This window comes from Puma concolor, chromosome A1 (genome assembly GCF_028749965.1).
Source record: "Puma concolor isolate L17-30 chromosome A1, mPumCon1.1.hap2, whole genome shotgun sequence".
In the NCBI taxonomy this organism is placed as follows: Eukaryota; Metazoa; Chordata; class Mammalia; order Carnivora; family Felidae; genus Puma; species Puma concolor.
In genome coordinates, this window is record NC_141667.1 from 139,588,281 (window position 1) to 139,603,020 (window position 14,740).

At 43.0% G+C, this 14,740-nt stretch overlaps 1 protein-coding gene across 2 annotated transcripts in view; it reads right to left on the minus strand.

Annotated features, from left to right (window-relative positions):
• The window catches only part of PRDM6 (PR/SET domain 6), a 235,380-nt gene that overhangs the window by 130,318 nt on the left and 90,322 nt on the right, over window positions 1-14,740 (minus strand). For both annotated transcript variants that reach the window (XM_086705400.1, XM_086705395.1), the window contains exon 7: window positions 6,907-7,083. In XM_086705400.1, the coding sequence (XP_086561526.1) occupies window positions 6,907-7,083 (177 nt within the window). The remainder of the gene's footprint in view (window positions 1-6,906; window positions 7,084-14,740) is intronic.

Sequence of the window (14,740 nt, forward strand, 5' to 3'; positions counted from 1 at the left end):
TGTGGCTCAAGAGGCTCAGCCCTCTAGAAGGTACAGTAGAAAGAAGGTAACTGTGGGCCATAGTGAGGAGTCAGTGTGTCTGATGAGGAGCAAAGCAGCATCCTGCTCCAAGAGTATCTCCTGGCTTTAATGTTAAAAAATAAAATAAAATAGTTTTAAAAGTAGATTGTAACCTAGAGACCCTGAGCTCAACCCACCTCCTATGCAACACACTTACTACCTTGATGGCCACTCAATCTATATAAACCTATCTCACACACACACACACACACACACACACACACCTCCAATGGTGGTCTCTAGTTTCTCTGTGGTGGTTGCTATTCCTGGCTGGGGTCTATGACTATACACACACGCAAACTCTAGCAGCGAGCTGGGCATAGACAGTGATTTCCTGTCACCACTCTGCATGCACGGGCTGCCTGGAGCACTGGCTGAGCACCCATTAGGGCACAGCGGCTACCACAGCCATCCCCTCAATGTCTTCTTCTCAATCATTTGAAGGAAAGGCTGTTCAGAAGAGCCGCAGACAACTGTCCCTCCTTCTCTTTCTAAATTCTTTAATGCTTATTTTTGAGAGAGACAGAGGGACAGAGTGCGAGCGGGGGAGGGGCAGAGAGAGAGGGAGGCACAGAATCCCAAGCAGGCTCCAGGCGCTGAGCTGTCAGCACAGAGCCTGAAGTCGGGCTTGAACCCACGAACCGTGAGATCATGACCTTGGCAGAAGCGGGACGCTCAACTGACTGAGCCACCCAGGCACCCTGACTGTTGCCCCTCTCAACTAATGTAGTCACTGGTCTCAGGTCCCTGCATGACTGGATTGTGGCAAAGCTCTCAAGACAAAGCCCTCACTGCTCCATCATACGCCATGTGCCCCATTATCTGGGGGACAGTCCTCTCTTCTTTTTATTAGTACATTATATACAAAGTAACTAGCCACAGAGATAATTACCATAAATAAATAAATAAATAAATAAATAAATAAATAAATAAATAAATAAAACATATCCATCCACTTTGGGGATTCTTGTATATTTTTTAATGCTGGGAGCCTGGGACTTGACCATCACGCTTGGATTTTTCAGGGCTCCCGTTCCATCTGAACGTGTCAGAGTGAAGAAGTTGTGTTTCTTTGATTGTCTTCCAGGGAATATTTTTAGCAGCCCGTTCCACTGTTAAAAACTGCACTGTGATCTTGACAAATGTATAATGTCAGCTTTAATGTATCAGACCTATCAGCTCAATGAAAATAACTCAGAAGTATTGATCAGCTAATGATTTTTGGTGTATTCATTAGCGTCCACGGTTAGCTCATCCTCTTTGCGGGGCTCCCGAAGGGCTGGTGACATGTTATCGCATTGCTGATCGTTTATTAGAGAACCGATCAGTTACTGGATCAGCGTGTCAGAATATACTACCTTTCACGGCTGACCAACTTTCAAATTATTATATTCCTTTTAAAAAAAAAAAATTCTGAAGCTTCAGAATCCATTTCAAAGCAAACTGTTTGAAAATTACAAGGAAAGACCGTGTACCTGGGTCACACTTCTGCACCTCTAACCTTGTATATGAGAAGATAAAGAATTCACAAGTGAGAAGGTTAGTGCTTCATATAAGGCACAAGTGTACATCTATGCGTAATAATTAACTATCCAGGCTGGACGGAAACATTAAGAGAATTACATTACTCTCAAGCGTGTGCCTAACTGGCCTCCTAGATACTTACTCTCTCGAAATAACTTGTTGTAAAAGAAAATCTAAGTCTGTCTATAGGACTCCCAAGATCCTCACTGAGAAATCATCTTGGGGCACCTGGGTGCCTTAGTCGGTTGAGCATCTGACTCTTGATTTCGGCTTAGGTCATGATGCCAGGGTTGTGAGATTGAGCCCTAAGTCAGGCTCTGTGCTAAGCATAAAGCCTGCTTGAGATTCTCTCTCTCTCCCCGTCCCCCTTCCCAGCTTGCACATACTCTCTCTCTAAAATAAAATAAAGAAAAATGAAATACAATAAAAGTAAAACAAAATAAAGTAAAATAAAACAAAATAAAATAAAATAAATCATCTCTACTGCCATCTGCTCCAAGTGTGAATGAAAATACATGCAGATATGTGTATCGGTGTGGGTTGGTTCCTTACCAAATGAGGAAATGAAGACAATCAGACACAAAAATAAACTTTTAAATAAGGAATGAGCCTCCATTTTACATTCATCACCTTTAATTTTAGAAAAAATCCATTCACAAGTTATTTTCATAGTTTAATGAAACTCATCAGAAGGACTCCATGTAAATACCTGGGTTCTGGCAAGTCAAAGCCAGACTTCATCCGTGTTGGCATGTAATTAACCCTGAACTATATCACAGATGGGAGACCGGGTACCTCTAACCCTGGACTTCATCGAGCGCAGCAGAAAAAATAGCAAAGCACGATGGGGGTAATGAGCTGGGAGCAAAGAAATGCTCTTGCCCACACGTCTTCCTCACTATGCTGATGTCACAGCCACGAAAGGAACACTGCGCGAACGATGATGTGGAAAGTCATCCAAATATTCCAGCACAGAGAAACCCCCAATTTTCTATGAATATGGGTATCTTAGTTATATTTGATTTCCTTTTAGATCGGAAATCATTCTTTACTTAATCTGATAGGTGACTGGATTACAGGTACAGGGAGCCTAACCATGACCACCTGACACTGACGGAGGCCAAAATGAGGTCAAGTTCTGTTACAAAGAATGGAAGCTCCAAGAAGCTCTCTTTCGTGCCTCTACAGACTGTCACCAAACGCTTGTTGGATTGGACCGAACTGCACAGGGCTTGTACATACGATGTGCTCAATGCATATTTACTGATGTGCTCTTTTTATTTGCTCTGCTGCATGAATCTTGTTAAAATATTAGATGATCTTTGGAATATCCTTTTTTTTTTTTTAATGTATATACTGAGCCAATCTGTCTTTCCTTGAGGCAAAAACGTACGGATGAGTATCTTTCCCCTGCTTCTAACAGACATGAACAGAAGAACCTTTCCTGTGGGAAGTTTTGGTCTTCCCAGACTCCAAAGCTGGGCATCAAGCAGTTCACATGGGGTCCTCCAGGCAGAGCTAAGCAGCCCCGCCCCCCTAAAATCTTCAGAGATTATGGTTAATGTTTAGTAATAGAGAAGGAAAAAGGAGTCCTTACTATAAAGAAGTTTTAGATGCCAATTCACTTCCTTCCTTCTTTCCTCTTTTCACTAAAGAGCTGGGCAAATGCTGTTAAATGAAATGATGTCTTGCTTTTGCTCCTTACTATGACTTCCAGTGTCACCGTACAAACTGAAAGCCAAGACCTTCCTCATGCTCCTTTGATAGGTATTTTTTTCCTATGGGCTCTTTTACTCTAGAAGTTCTAAGTAGATACCCAAGTTGGCTGCCAACAGGCCCACGATCTACCTGCAGCTTGAGGGGTGGAGTATTTCAGTGGGCTCTCAGCCAATCAGATCTCAAGGCAAATCCTACACTGAGACTCTGATCTCTTAACGCCGTATCTTCTCCAGCCTTCTTTGGGCAGCAATAATCTTGATCTGCCTAAACCCACATCCCAGCAGATTTCAGAACTTGGAAAGGGCTCTCCCCTGTCATGGCAGGCTCCTGAAAATTCTGTGAAAGCCTCCGGGGCCCTGGACGGGTGGGACAATTTGGAGACTGAGCCACTGGAGGCATCTAGGTGCAACTTGCTCAAGGCATACAGTTTAGGATTCTGCAGCTTTACGAGGTTCTTTTCCTTCTTTGTAACGTTGTTTAAGCCAATACCCATTAGGTGAAGTAGTAAAATTAACTGTTGAGGTGAAATCCGTTTTTATTGACTAATCTGCAACAAAGGTTTTTTTGAATGTTTGTTTTATGAGCTTGTAAAAGAGTATCTTCATAATATTTACAAATGTCCGTGGGATGGATATCTGTGGGCAATGGTGAGAAGCTTCCCAAAACTCCCTTGGGATAGTTCAATCCAGAACGATCTGATTGTATACAGTGAAGGATTTAGTTTTCCATTTCCTAGAAGATGTTTAAGTCTTGCACTATTAAAAACAGCATACACTCAGTTCTCCCCTGGGAATATATATTTGATAAACTAAAACACACACACACACACACACACACACACACACACACACACACACACACACACACACACAAACTACCCAACCATACATATAGCATGTAGCCATCATCCCAATAAGAGTAAAGGCAGAATGAACTAAAACACACACACAGAATCTAATCCAACCAATTCTCATGCTTTTCTTAATTCGCTTTCCAGATGGAATTACGTGATGGTCACAAAAACACACTCTTGGAAAGGTAAATGATACAATTATTAAAGCCCCTCAAATATTAACCTGATGATTTCAAAGTAAGTTAAAATGGCAACGCTATTGGAAACATGACAAAATCAGGATGTTAGAGAAAAAAAAAATTGAGTTGGAGTCAACGAGGTTACACGTAAGTAACACCTTAACATTAATAGAAATCTATTTCGCATTTTGACCCTGAAACCTCTTCAATTAATTACTAAAATCTATTTACACAGCAACAAGATAAAAATCAATCTGATTCCTGGCACCGTGTCTGTCCGGCTGCCCTCTCTAATGTAAGGGGCCGGAAGGATCGTCAATCGTATGTCTTTGCTTTTGCAAAGCTCTCTTGCTCAAAGGCCCTGGAAATGTGCTGCCGTCATCTTCCACATCCAGGGCAGTGATGAAGCCAGAACGTGCTAACCCTCTGAGGGGTCAGGACTGAGGGCAAGGAAAGAGTACACCAAACTCTAGAACCTGTGCTAACCACCGGCCCTGAGGGGAGATTAGAAGAAAAGAGGTCCATTTGGGTGATCACAGCCCTAGAGGGTCCAGCTTGGCCGGGGCAATGCAGGTTTGACTTCAGATCTCTTCCCATCCCCCTTAGCCAGATGCTTTTGCACAGTCAACAAGCTACACCTATGTACACAGACAACAATTAAAACTATTTTTACTACCAATATATATCATAAATTAAACCAGGATGAAAACGAGTTAAGGATGATGAATAAAGGTAACTAATTCATGGGAGGTAAGCAAAGACGACCATCTTTGATGCGTCCTCCCTCCGATGGCAGACACCAAGGCAGGCAGGACCCGGGCCAGCAGGACTGTGCCACCCTGAGACAAGCTCAGCCTCGGGTTGAGCACCATGGCAATGACATCCCATGCCAATAGGTCCAAATGGAAAATTATGGGTAATGAGAGCCTACAAGACTCCTTGGCTGAGACTGAACAAGATTCATCTCTTATTGCCTCAATTATTTCCCTTCTGGCTTGAGCTTGTCCTTAAAATGAATAGGCTGTACGTCTAAGTCCTTTTAATCCTCCTTCTTAACCATCGAAAGCCAGTACGGCAAATGAGTAGAGACAGAGAGGGATGAACAGCAGAGTTCATCACAGAGACAGGAGAAGTTGCTTAGAGACAACTGACCAGACCAAGTCCAATGTGCTAGTCCACACTCCCAAGCCTTTCCACCTACTTGGGCTGCCAGAAATACCTCTTTCCTTTGTCTATCTGGAAAACTCCTATTCATCCTTCAAGATGTATCTTCAACATCATCTCTCCCAGACAGCACTGACTCCTCCATTTCTGTGCTATCCTGGGGCACTATATATATATATATATATATATATTATTTTCCTGCCCTTCACTTTTGCAGTCTTCACCCTATGTTATCATACTTGTTTATGAACTGGGCTTCCCCCATAAATTATGTGGTCTTCAAAGACCGGGAAGTGGAGATGCATTCACCTTTGTATCTTCCGCGACTAGGTGGGCGCCTAGTACAAAAGAAGACGTTCAGTAGGTATGTGCTGAATGAATGAATACGTACATGGATAAATGAACGACTGAACGAGTGAGTGAACCAACAGGTCACCTCGCATGATTCAGATGTCCACTGTTTTCATGACTGTGCCGTACCTAGAAACAGTCTTTCACTCAGATGCTCTTACCTTGCCAAAGCCCTCGGAATTCATTCTCACCTCTTCCCACATTGCCTGAATCCTCAAGAATTCAGACATGCCCAGTATGTGGTTCTGTTTTGTTTTGTTTCACCAATATCGTAATTCTACGATCCAAAGAACACACTGCAAAGGCCACAGGTTGGCCACTGTCACGGAGTCAAACCACTTTAACAGATGGGGAAGAGGAGGAAATAGTTCACCAGAATCCTAAAATGTTCAAGTTCCCCAAGAGATCACTATTTAAATGTCCTAAACTGGGGTCACCTCACCCACGGTCATAAACTTGCTGGTGGCCCAAAGAGGACACTGTAGGGGCTCTCTGCTTAAATTCTAGAAGCACAGACCCTCAGGAACTAGAATCTTTTTTTTTTAATGTTTATTTTTGAGAGAAAGAGAGACAGAGTGTGAGCGGGGGAGGGGCAGAGAGAGAGAGAGAGAGAAAGACACAGAATCTGAAAAGGCTCCAGGCTCTGGGCTATCAGCACAGAGCCAGACGCAGGGCTCAATCCCACGAACTGCGTGATCATGGCCTGAGATGAAGTCGGACGCTCAACCCACTGAGCCACCCAGGCTCCCTTAGGAACTAGAATCTTAAAATGACCTACTCCTTCTCCCTTATTTTACTGATGAGGAAACAGACCCAGAAAAGATCATCTTGTGTCCGTGGCCGCACAGCCTGAGCCAGGATCAGGGTATAGGCTTCCAGACATCGTTCTTTTAATGCCAACCACCAAACAAGGAAGTCCTCTCGGAGCCTGGATGCTCACCTTGCAAAACCTTCTCCACCCGCTGGCTGAGCTGAGTGGCACCGTGCCAGCTGGTCTGCTGGCTCTTGGAAAAGGCTAGGAGGAAAGGGGTGGGTGAAGGGTCAGGCTCTACTCACTTGAAGGGCTTTTCTCCAGTGTGGGTTCGGATGTGGTTGTTGAGGGTGGTGGCCCCGGCGAAGGCACGACCGCAGTAGCCGCACTTGAAGGGCCGGTCACTGGAGTGAGTGACCACGTGGTTCCTCAGCTCTGATGGTTGTGAAAAGGACTGCGAGCAGTGACCACACTGGTAAGGTCTGAAACAAATAAAGAGGCTGCCTGGTCATCACTGTCTGTGTCAAGTCGGCGAAAATCAGCGTCACGAGGCAAGGGCCTTAACTTTCCACTGACATTTTCTCTCTTTTTAAAACCGCACCCAAGGCTTTGGCGGCTGGGTCCCCAAGACCGTGCCTGTGGCCCTGGGAACACAATTCACGGAGCTTCTGAGACACATCAGTATTCCCAAACGAATATTCCTTGCGGGTATCAACCACCCCGGTTCAAGAACCCTCGCTTTCTTGTTTTTTATCCCCACCCGAGGCAAATATTAGGGCGCTCTGGGGAGCACAGAGAGTACGGGCGTGATCAAGCAGGAACGTTACCAGAGAAGATACGGAATTGTCTCTCATGATTCCGTGACACTTTTCACTTTTCAAAGTGCTTTACGAACAATTGCGTACTTTAATCTTTACAATAGTCCTCAGGGGCAGGGAAAGCAGCTGTTACTTTCTCTGTCGGTTCAGAAAACTGAGGACCAACTGTCCTCAGGGGAAATAAACTCTCGAGGCCAAGGTCACCGCAGGGTGTTAGGACTTTATTCTGAGGTAAATATGCAGAGAAGTGGGCAAGCTGCTTGTGTGTTTCAAGAAATACGCAACTGCCTTGGGGTCTACAACGTAGACATTTGATAGTGTGTCAACACCGGTGTGTACCCCAATTTGTCTGTGACAAAAGTCCTGACTGGTACTCTTTACACCCACACACCCCACACACATACACTAATATTTATCCATTGTGGGTCATCTTCTTAAACTTTAGCTCTGCAGTTTAATCCGTGGCAAGCAACGATTTAGAGCAGCACAGAAATGACGGGATGTCCCTGTGTCTGCAGAGGGAGGACGGTGATGGGAAAGCCAATGGAAGGAAGTTGTGACAAATACCTGATAATTAGCGAGATTATCAGAGAACATTCTTTCCAGTTCACGAGAAGTAAATCGATTTGGGGTTTTCATAAAAGACATTAGACTTCTGTCTGCTCTCCCAGAGTTCTGCTGCTTACTTAAGCAGAGTCCGGTGAGTGATAGAAACCCTGGGGAGTTCTCCCCACTCACAAAACTAGTTCTCATCCTTCTTTGATGGAACTCTAATTTATCAAAATTTTTGTGAGGAAAATTAATAATCTGTCATGAGCGATACTAACAGCACTCACGAAGCCCTGCTTTGTGGCCCAGACGTTTCTGGCTGCATTTAGAAAGCCAGTGGCAAAAGCAGATTTAATTGCTCTAGCTTTCACAAATGCGTAGGCTCCAAAGACCAGAAACCAAAACGAAGGACGAGGAGACAATGGCGAGCGAGCATGTAAAACAATTCAATTAAGTGCAAAATAAAGTGTACCCTCTCATTTGTCAAGTGAAGTGCTTAATTGTGGCTACTTGCCTCACTGAACACAAATACTATTATTTTACCAGGCTTCAGCACGCTGAGCACTGATTGTAGAATTTTTTAGCTTGATTAATAGTCCAGGATTGGTCAATAACTCAATACTATACAATTTTAATTACTTACATTTAGAAATCTATTTAACTGCTCTCAAACAAGTTTCAAAAAATACATATAAGCGTCCTTGGTAAAGGAGTTTATCAATCTTGATAAATTGCACGTGCACTTTATTACAATTATTAAATATTGCTTTGAAAGCCATTAACATGATATGTAAATGCAAACGTCTGCCTGCCAAGTCTATTCTTTATAGTAACCGTTAACCTTAAAGTGTTCCTCAAGAAATCATTCTCTCAGGAGTGAACTTTTTAAACTATTGAAGATTATAAACAAAATAATTTATTAATATATGCTATATCCACTGACAATTGATTTTTCTAATAGTGAAGGGACCATTAACAGTTATTAGCCTCTGGTTATCTATTTTTAATAGCTATCACAATAAACAATAAGCCACTAAATAAAGCCAATTAATCTTTTCTTTTCTTTTTTTTCTAACTCTGCTGTCAAAAGTTGGGGTGATTTATTTCCCATAGTCAAGAGTCAACCCATCCTTTTTATGTTAATAGTCACAGTCGCGAAGATTTACACACCGAAGAGTGGAAATGACCATGGGGAGGCTTATCCTGAAGTCTATTATCAAGGTAATACCAAGGAAAGACAAAGAGAATCCTAACACATCCATTTTGCCCAATACTACGGCCTGAGAGGCATTTGCTAGGTGTCCAGTGACCTAAGGTACAACTTTAAAAACTTCGTGGAATTTAGCTTGACTTCATGGAAGGGTCTGCACGACAAGGAAAGCAGCACCGGGGAGTCCTGCTTCAGCCCCTAGCCTGAGTCAGCTGTGAGACTTTGGTAAGTCCACTTCCTCATGGTTTCTCATCTCTCCGCTAAGAGGGACGTAGTGATTTACCTGCTCTCTAGCATCCCATCATGCTCTGGTCCTGCTTCCAGACAATCAACCAACATGTGCAGCCTGAGAATCTGTCCCAAGACACAGCCCCCCAAGGCGTAGCATCAACAACATGACCTCCATCTTGTATTGTGTGCACCAGCCAGTTCCCTGCACGGAGAGCCTTCCTTGGTTTTGTGACTATACATACTAATTAGAATACGACCCATTTCATCTTATTTGGTAAACAGTTGAGAAGTCAGGGCAACAAGAAAATCCAGGACCAAGATGGAGAACCAAACCTTACTTGAACTGATCTCAAGAAACAAAGCAATATCCCTTCATTCTTAGATATCCTGAAGAGTAAGATTTTATACCCCACGCTTACCTCTGCAGGTAAGTCACCTCTGCAGAAGCTGACTTTATGTAGCGTTCAGAACTAAAATGTGAACTCGACTTGCCACTATAATAACAGACTGTCTCGCTCAGCCTAGAAATTTACAGGAAGTTAGCCTTCAGAAAGTCTGGGAGTTACATAGCAAGTAGACAAGATTCCTTCTTTTCCTGGATTTTCACTATTTCCCACAAAAAAAAGTATGAATGAAAGGAAAAGATTCAAAAGTGATTTTAACATTGACTGCATCAAAGGGTTTCACCTAAGGATGTAGGCATACATTCAAAACGGAAAGAAATCTCCAAGTCCAAGGGCAGGCCTTCGAAAACATGACCACCACTATGGAATCTTCTTTGGAACAACTGGCCAGAGGAATTAAGGCTCACAGTTTACAACGGAAGTGATTTGAGGGCACAGGATTTATTGCCATTACTCTGCTTTTTATTCTGATAACTAACATTCTCGTAAACATGTCAAAGTGCGGCCAAAAGGTTAGGCTTCCTGTCCTAAACCTGCAGATCCAATCGATTTCAACTCCAAAGTTCTTTCTCCCTATGATGGGTCCTACTGGCAGGAGCATGGAAGGACTGACATCATCAGGCACCACATTTAGCTCCCCTCTTCCCAGGATCTTAGGTGACTCAACAGCTAAATGTGAATATACTTTCTAAGAAAGCTCCCCCCACATCATCATACACAGACACCATTTCGTTATTCTGAAAATATACGCAACAAGCATTCCTCACAAAGTGATGACATGTCACAACCAGAAGAAGCTTATGGCTTTTTTTTTTTTTTTTTTTTTTTTAACTACTGGAGACATCTAGCACTGTTGTCCGATCGTGGAAATGTTATCTACACTGTCCAACATGGGAGCCATGAGCCACCTGGAGCTGTTCAGCTCCTGAAATGTGATTAGGGTGAGTGAGAACTAGACACACTATTTTACCCCATTTTGATTACTTCAAACTTAAATAGTCTCGTGAGTTTCAACGTAGAAATAGCAAAGCCTCATGAAAAACCAGACTATGGTGCACCATACGCAGTAACAAAATAACTAAAAACCAGGGGCACCTGGGTGGCTCAGTAGTTGACCATGTGACTTCAGCTCAGGTCATGATCTCCCAGTTCTAGAGTCTGAGCCCCACATCAGGCTTGCTGCTGTCATCCTGTCAGCACAGAGTCCGCTTCCAATCCTCTTTCCTCCCGGCTCCGCCCCTCCCCTACTGTGCTCTCCCAAAAATAAACAAATATTAACAACAAAAAAAGTAACTAAAAGCCAGACAAAGCCTGGGTCAAGTTAGTTAGCATCTATCGATGCTGGTACACATTTAAACAGAAAGCAAGCAAAAAGACAAATTTTGTACATCCCCTGGCATTCTCTGTAACTGGCAGCAACTACACCAAAGATTACCCCAGTAAAATGTGCAATTCATTTACTTTGGGTCTGTAATCGGTTTTGTGTACACAAAGAAAAAGGATGAAGCACTTAAGAAAATTAAGTGTGGTTTGGTTTAAAATATTAATCCTTTGATTTTTTCTTTCATGGCATGAAAGCCTCCAGGACAAAACTCGTTCAGCTGGGGCCACGTTCTCTCCTTGCCCCACGTCAGTCTGCCCATGTGTACATCTTCCAGAACTTCAAAGGGAGTGCTACTTAGGTCACTGCTGGCCATGCGGAGTGAGAAGCAAATGCAGCTGTATGTAAGAAGGAAAAGATTGCAGGAAAGCGGTGAAAGTACAGAGCCAAAAGGACCTGGAGAACACAAAACCCTAAAAAGAACAGAAGCTTCGCATTTGGGGGCAGGGGGACAGTGGAACACAAGAACATGGACACACTGAAAACAAACGATCACGGTGATGGATCATCTCCAGGCTCCTCCCACCAAAGAGCACCTTCTAGGGTTACTTTCCCCTCTGGTACCACCACATCCAGTTACAAACAATGATACTCAAAACGACACAAATGTGAGCAGCTGATGGTACACCTGGGAGGCTAAAAGGCAAACGTGCCACCAAAAAAAACCCCAAAAAAACCCCAAAACAAAACCCAAGGAGAAAAGAAAAAGGAGGCAACATAAAGATAAGCATTAGAAAGATACTTTCTGCAGACAAAAAAAGACAACAGGTTCATCAAAAAATAATCCACTGAGATGGAAGGCTTTGCTTACCCCTTTCTGGAGCCCCCCCAGTGGGACTGTTGAGGGTTTCTGCAGCAGAAAAACAGAAGAGAAAAGGGATTTCTAACTCCTGGTTCAAGCAAAAGGGATTTCAGCTGCCCTGGCCTAGGTCATAAGCTAATGCAAAACCCCTAGTGTTTATGAAGTTCCTAAATAAACCCTTGGGGCGTGTAGATGCTAACAGCTTCTTCCTTTTGAATCCACTCAGGGCAAAGAAAAAGTTAGTAGCCTGGGAAAAAGGAAGACAAGAATTGGGAGTCTGTTTGCAAAGTATTAACAGAACGGAATCGAGAAATAACACTTCCGTGGCCCCAGGACCCCCACGGATGTGTTTTGATCTTGAGTGCTAATTCTTACCTGGCTAGGGCAAATGGAATTTATTTCTGCATTTAGTGTAAACAGCGTGGTCATGAAAAAGGGCGATCTGGCAACTCTAAGCATCCCCGGATCTTTTTCCTTTATATCAAGGCAGAGACTTTTTGATGGTCTCTCCCATGGAAAAGCTCACGGATATAGACACACAAAGTCTCTTTTGATGAAGGTTCAGATGGGTTGGGTTTCATGGCCAAATACTCAGTCCGTTGAGTGAAAAATCTTTTGGACCTCGGATTCTGGGGCCTGTTTCAAATTTGGACGTGTTTGAAACTCTAACCTGTTTACCTTCTGACTTTGTCTTCGATGTCTTTTTTGCCCCTGGTTTTCTAGCACAATTTTCCTATCAAAATAAAAGCATGTGCGTTTTTCAAAGAGAGGGGAAATGGTGTCTGACCGGCAGGTTCCAAGCTTTATCACTGTATACGGCTGAATGGCCACAAACTGCCAAAGATGGAAAGCCGGCTGATTTATGGAGTCAATAACTGAAGAAAATATGTACACTCAGCAGCTGTAAGTCTGAAAATAAGTCATGGAAAATAAGAGAAAAAGCTCCAAATTTCGCAACCGTCATACACAAATGTGATACTGAAAGTGAGTTCTTCCTCTTTCTTGGCAATTCACTCATGTGGTTAAGAATTATAGAGAGTATCTTCTACTTCCAAACTTGCTGGTGCAAAGACCGCATTCTAGATTCTAGAACTGAAAAGAGCTATTCCAGTACTATAGGCAAAAAGCAAATCAGGTGCCTAAAACAAGTGCATCAAAGTGAGTGGGTATCTTCCCCAATTTTGCCCGTATCTCCAATAATCAACTCGGATACGATGGAGTAATTTAAGCACTGCCTCATCGTTACTAAGAAGCCACGAACTTGATTACTTTGCCTATGAAGGGCCTAATTTTTTTGAAGTCCTAATTCTTAAATTCAACTTATTCGTGAATCATGGTGACTATGTCTGAACAGAGAGCAAAGACAGGGAAGAGAGAAGTACCTGCTGCTTGAGTCATCTGATCCCACCCTGGCTATGTACCTGGACATCAAGCACCCATCACTGTGCATCATCTGGGAAGGTCTGGCCACACCACACCTGGGCATCTGAGTCAAAGAAGCCCAGCCATGTCTAGCACAGAATGGAAAACTCATGCCATGTGGATTTCTGCCAGTAACTCTCAATTGACTTTAAATCAGCGCTCACCCAACAACCCCTCCTGCACATGTATTTGGTGTATCTAAGTTTTCTGAATTTATCAGGTGTTTTTCTGACAGCTTACATAGATGTTTTACAAATCATGACAGTATTATTTGATGGGACAGACTTCACAGGGACTTAAACCATAATATGCATATGGTTTTCCAAGTGTAACTGGGGTCGGACAAAATAGTCTGTTTCAGTATCCATTTACTGTAACATATTCTTATTGCTTTATGTGATATTCAGCATGAAATCAAATCATACTCAAAGCTAAGCCTGGCGTTTCAGGACCCAGAAACTTTCAACTATCATTTCATCTTACCTTGCACATTTAGTTACTATGATAACAACATATCTGTGCCACTAACGAATCCATACATCTGAACGCAAGTTCCTAGTAACACAAGTTAACGCCTCTTTTAGGCTTCAAAACTCCTAAAATGCATTGCAAACTTGGAAGAGAAGCATCTCGAAGCTACATGCGTACTTGCAAAACAGAGAAACTTTCAAAGGAAACCCTTCCTGAGTGAGGAAATCACTTGCACAACTTTTGTGGTCACTTCTAAAGCCCAAAGCACTAACACGTGCAGAGGTCTGATGACAGTTTCACCAGGATCTCTCCCTGGAAAGTGAAAGACTGGAAAGGCCCAGCTACCTTAACAACACTAACGCAACCATTTCAACATTAATTAATTACAGCAATGCTTGATGCTTGGCAAGGGGTTTCTAGAAAAGCACAAATAAAGAACAAAGACACATGTAAATGTGCATATATATACTAAAAGGGGTTCTTATTATTTTAGAACACATCCACCCCCTTCCCAGCACATCTCCACCCTCTGTGTCCCTGCCAGGTTCGCCAGTACGCTGTCATATGCCGCTCAGCTGGGAGGGGACAGCTAGGGGTATAACATAAGGCAAAGAGAACAGAGGGGCTTAAGGTTAATCAGCGGCCAAACGAAGAAAATAATTCAGAAGACGTGCTTCCAACTGCGTATCTTCCTTCCAAAAAATCATTTTCCATGTTTTATTTCATTTCATATTCAAAGTGCCTTTTCCAGGCTATTCTTAGATATTTGGGGTTTAATCACATCTTCACAGGATGTGAAAGGGAGAGAAAGCACGGTCCTTTCTTATTGAATTATTTTGATTTTTGTCTTT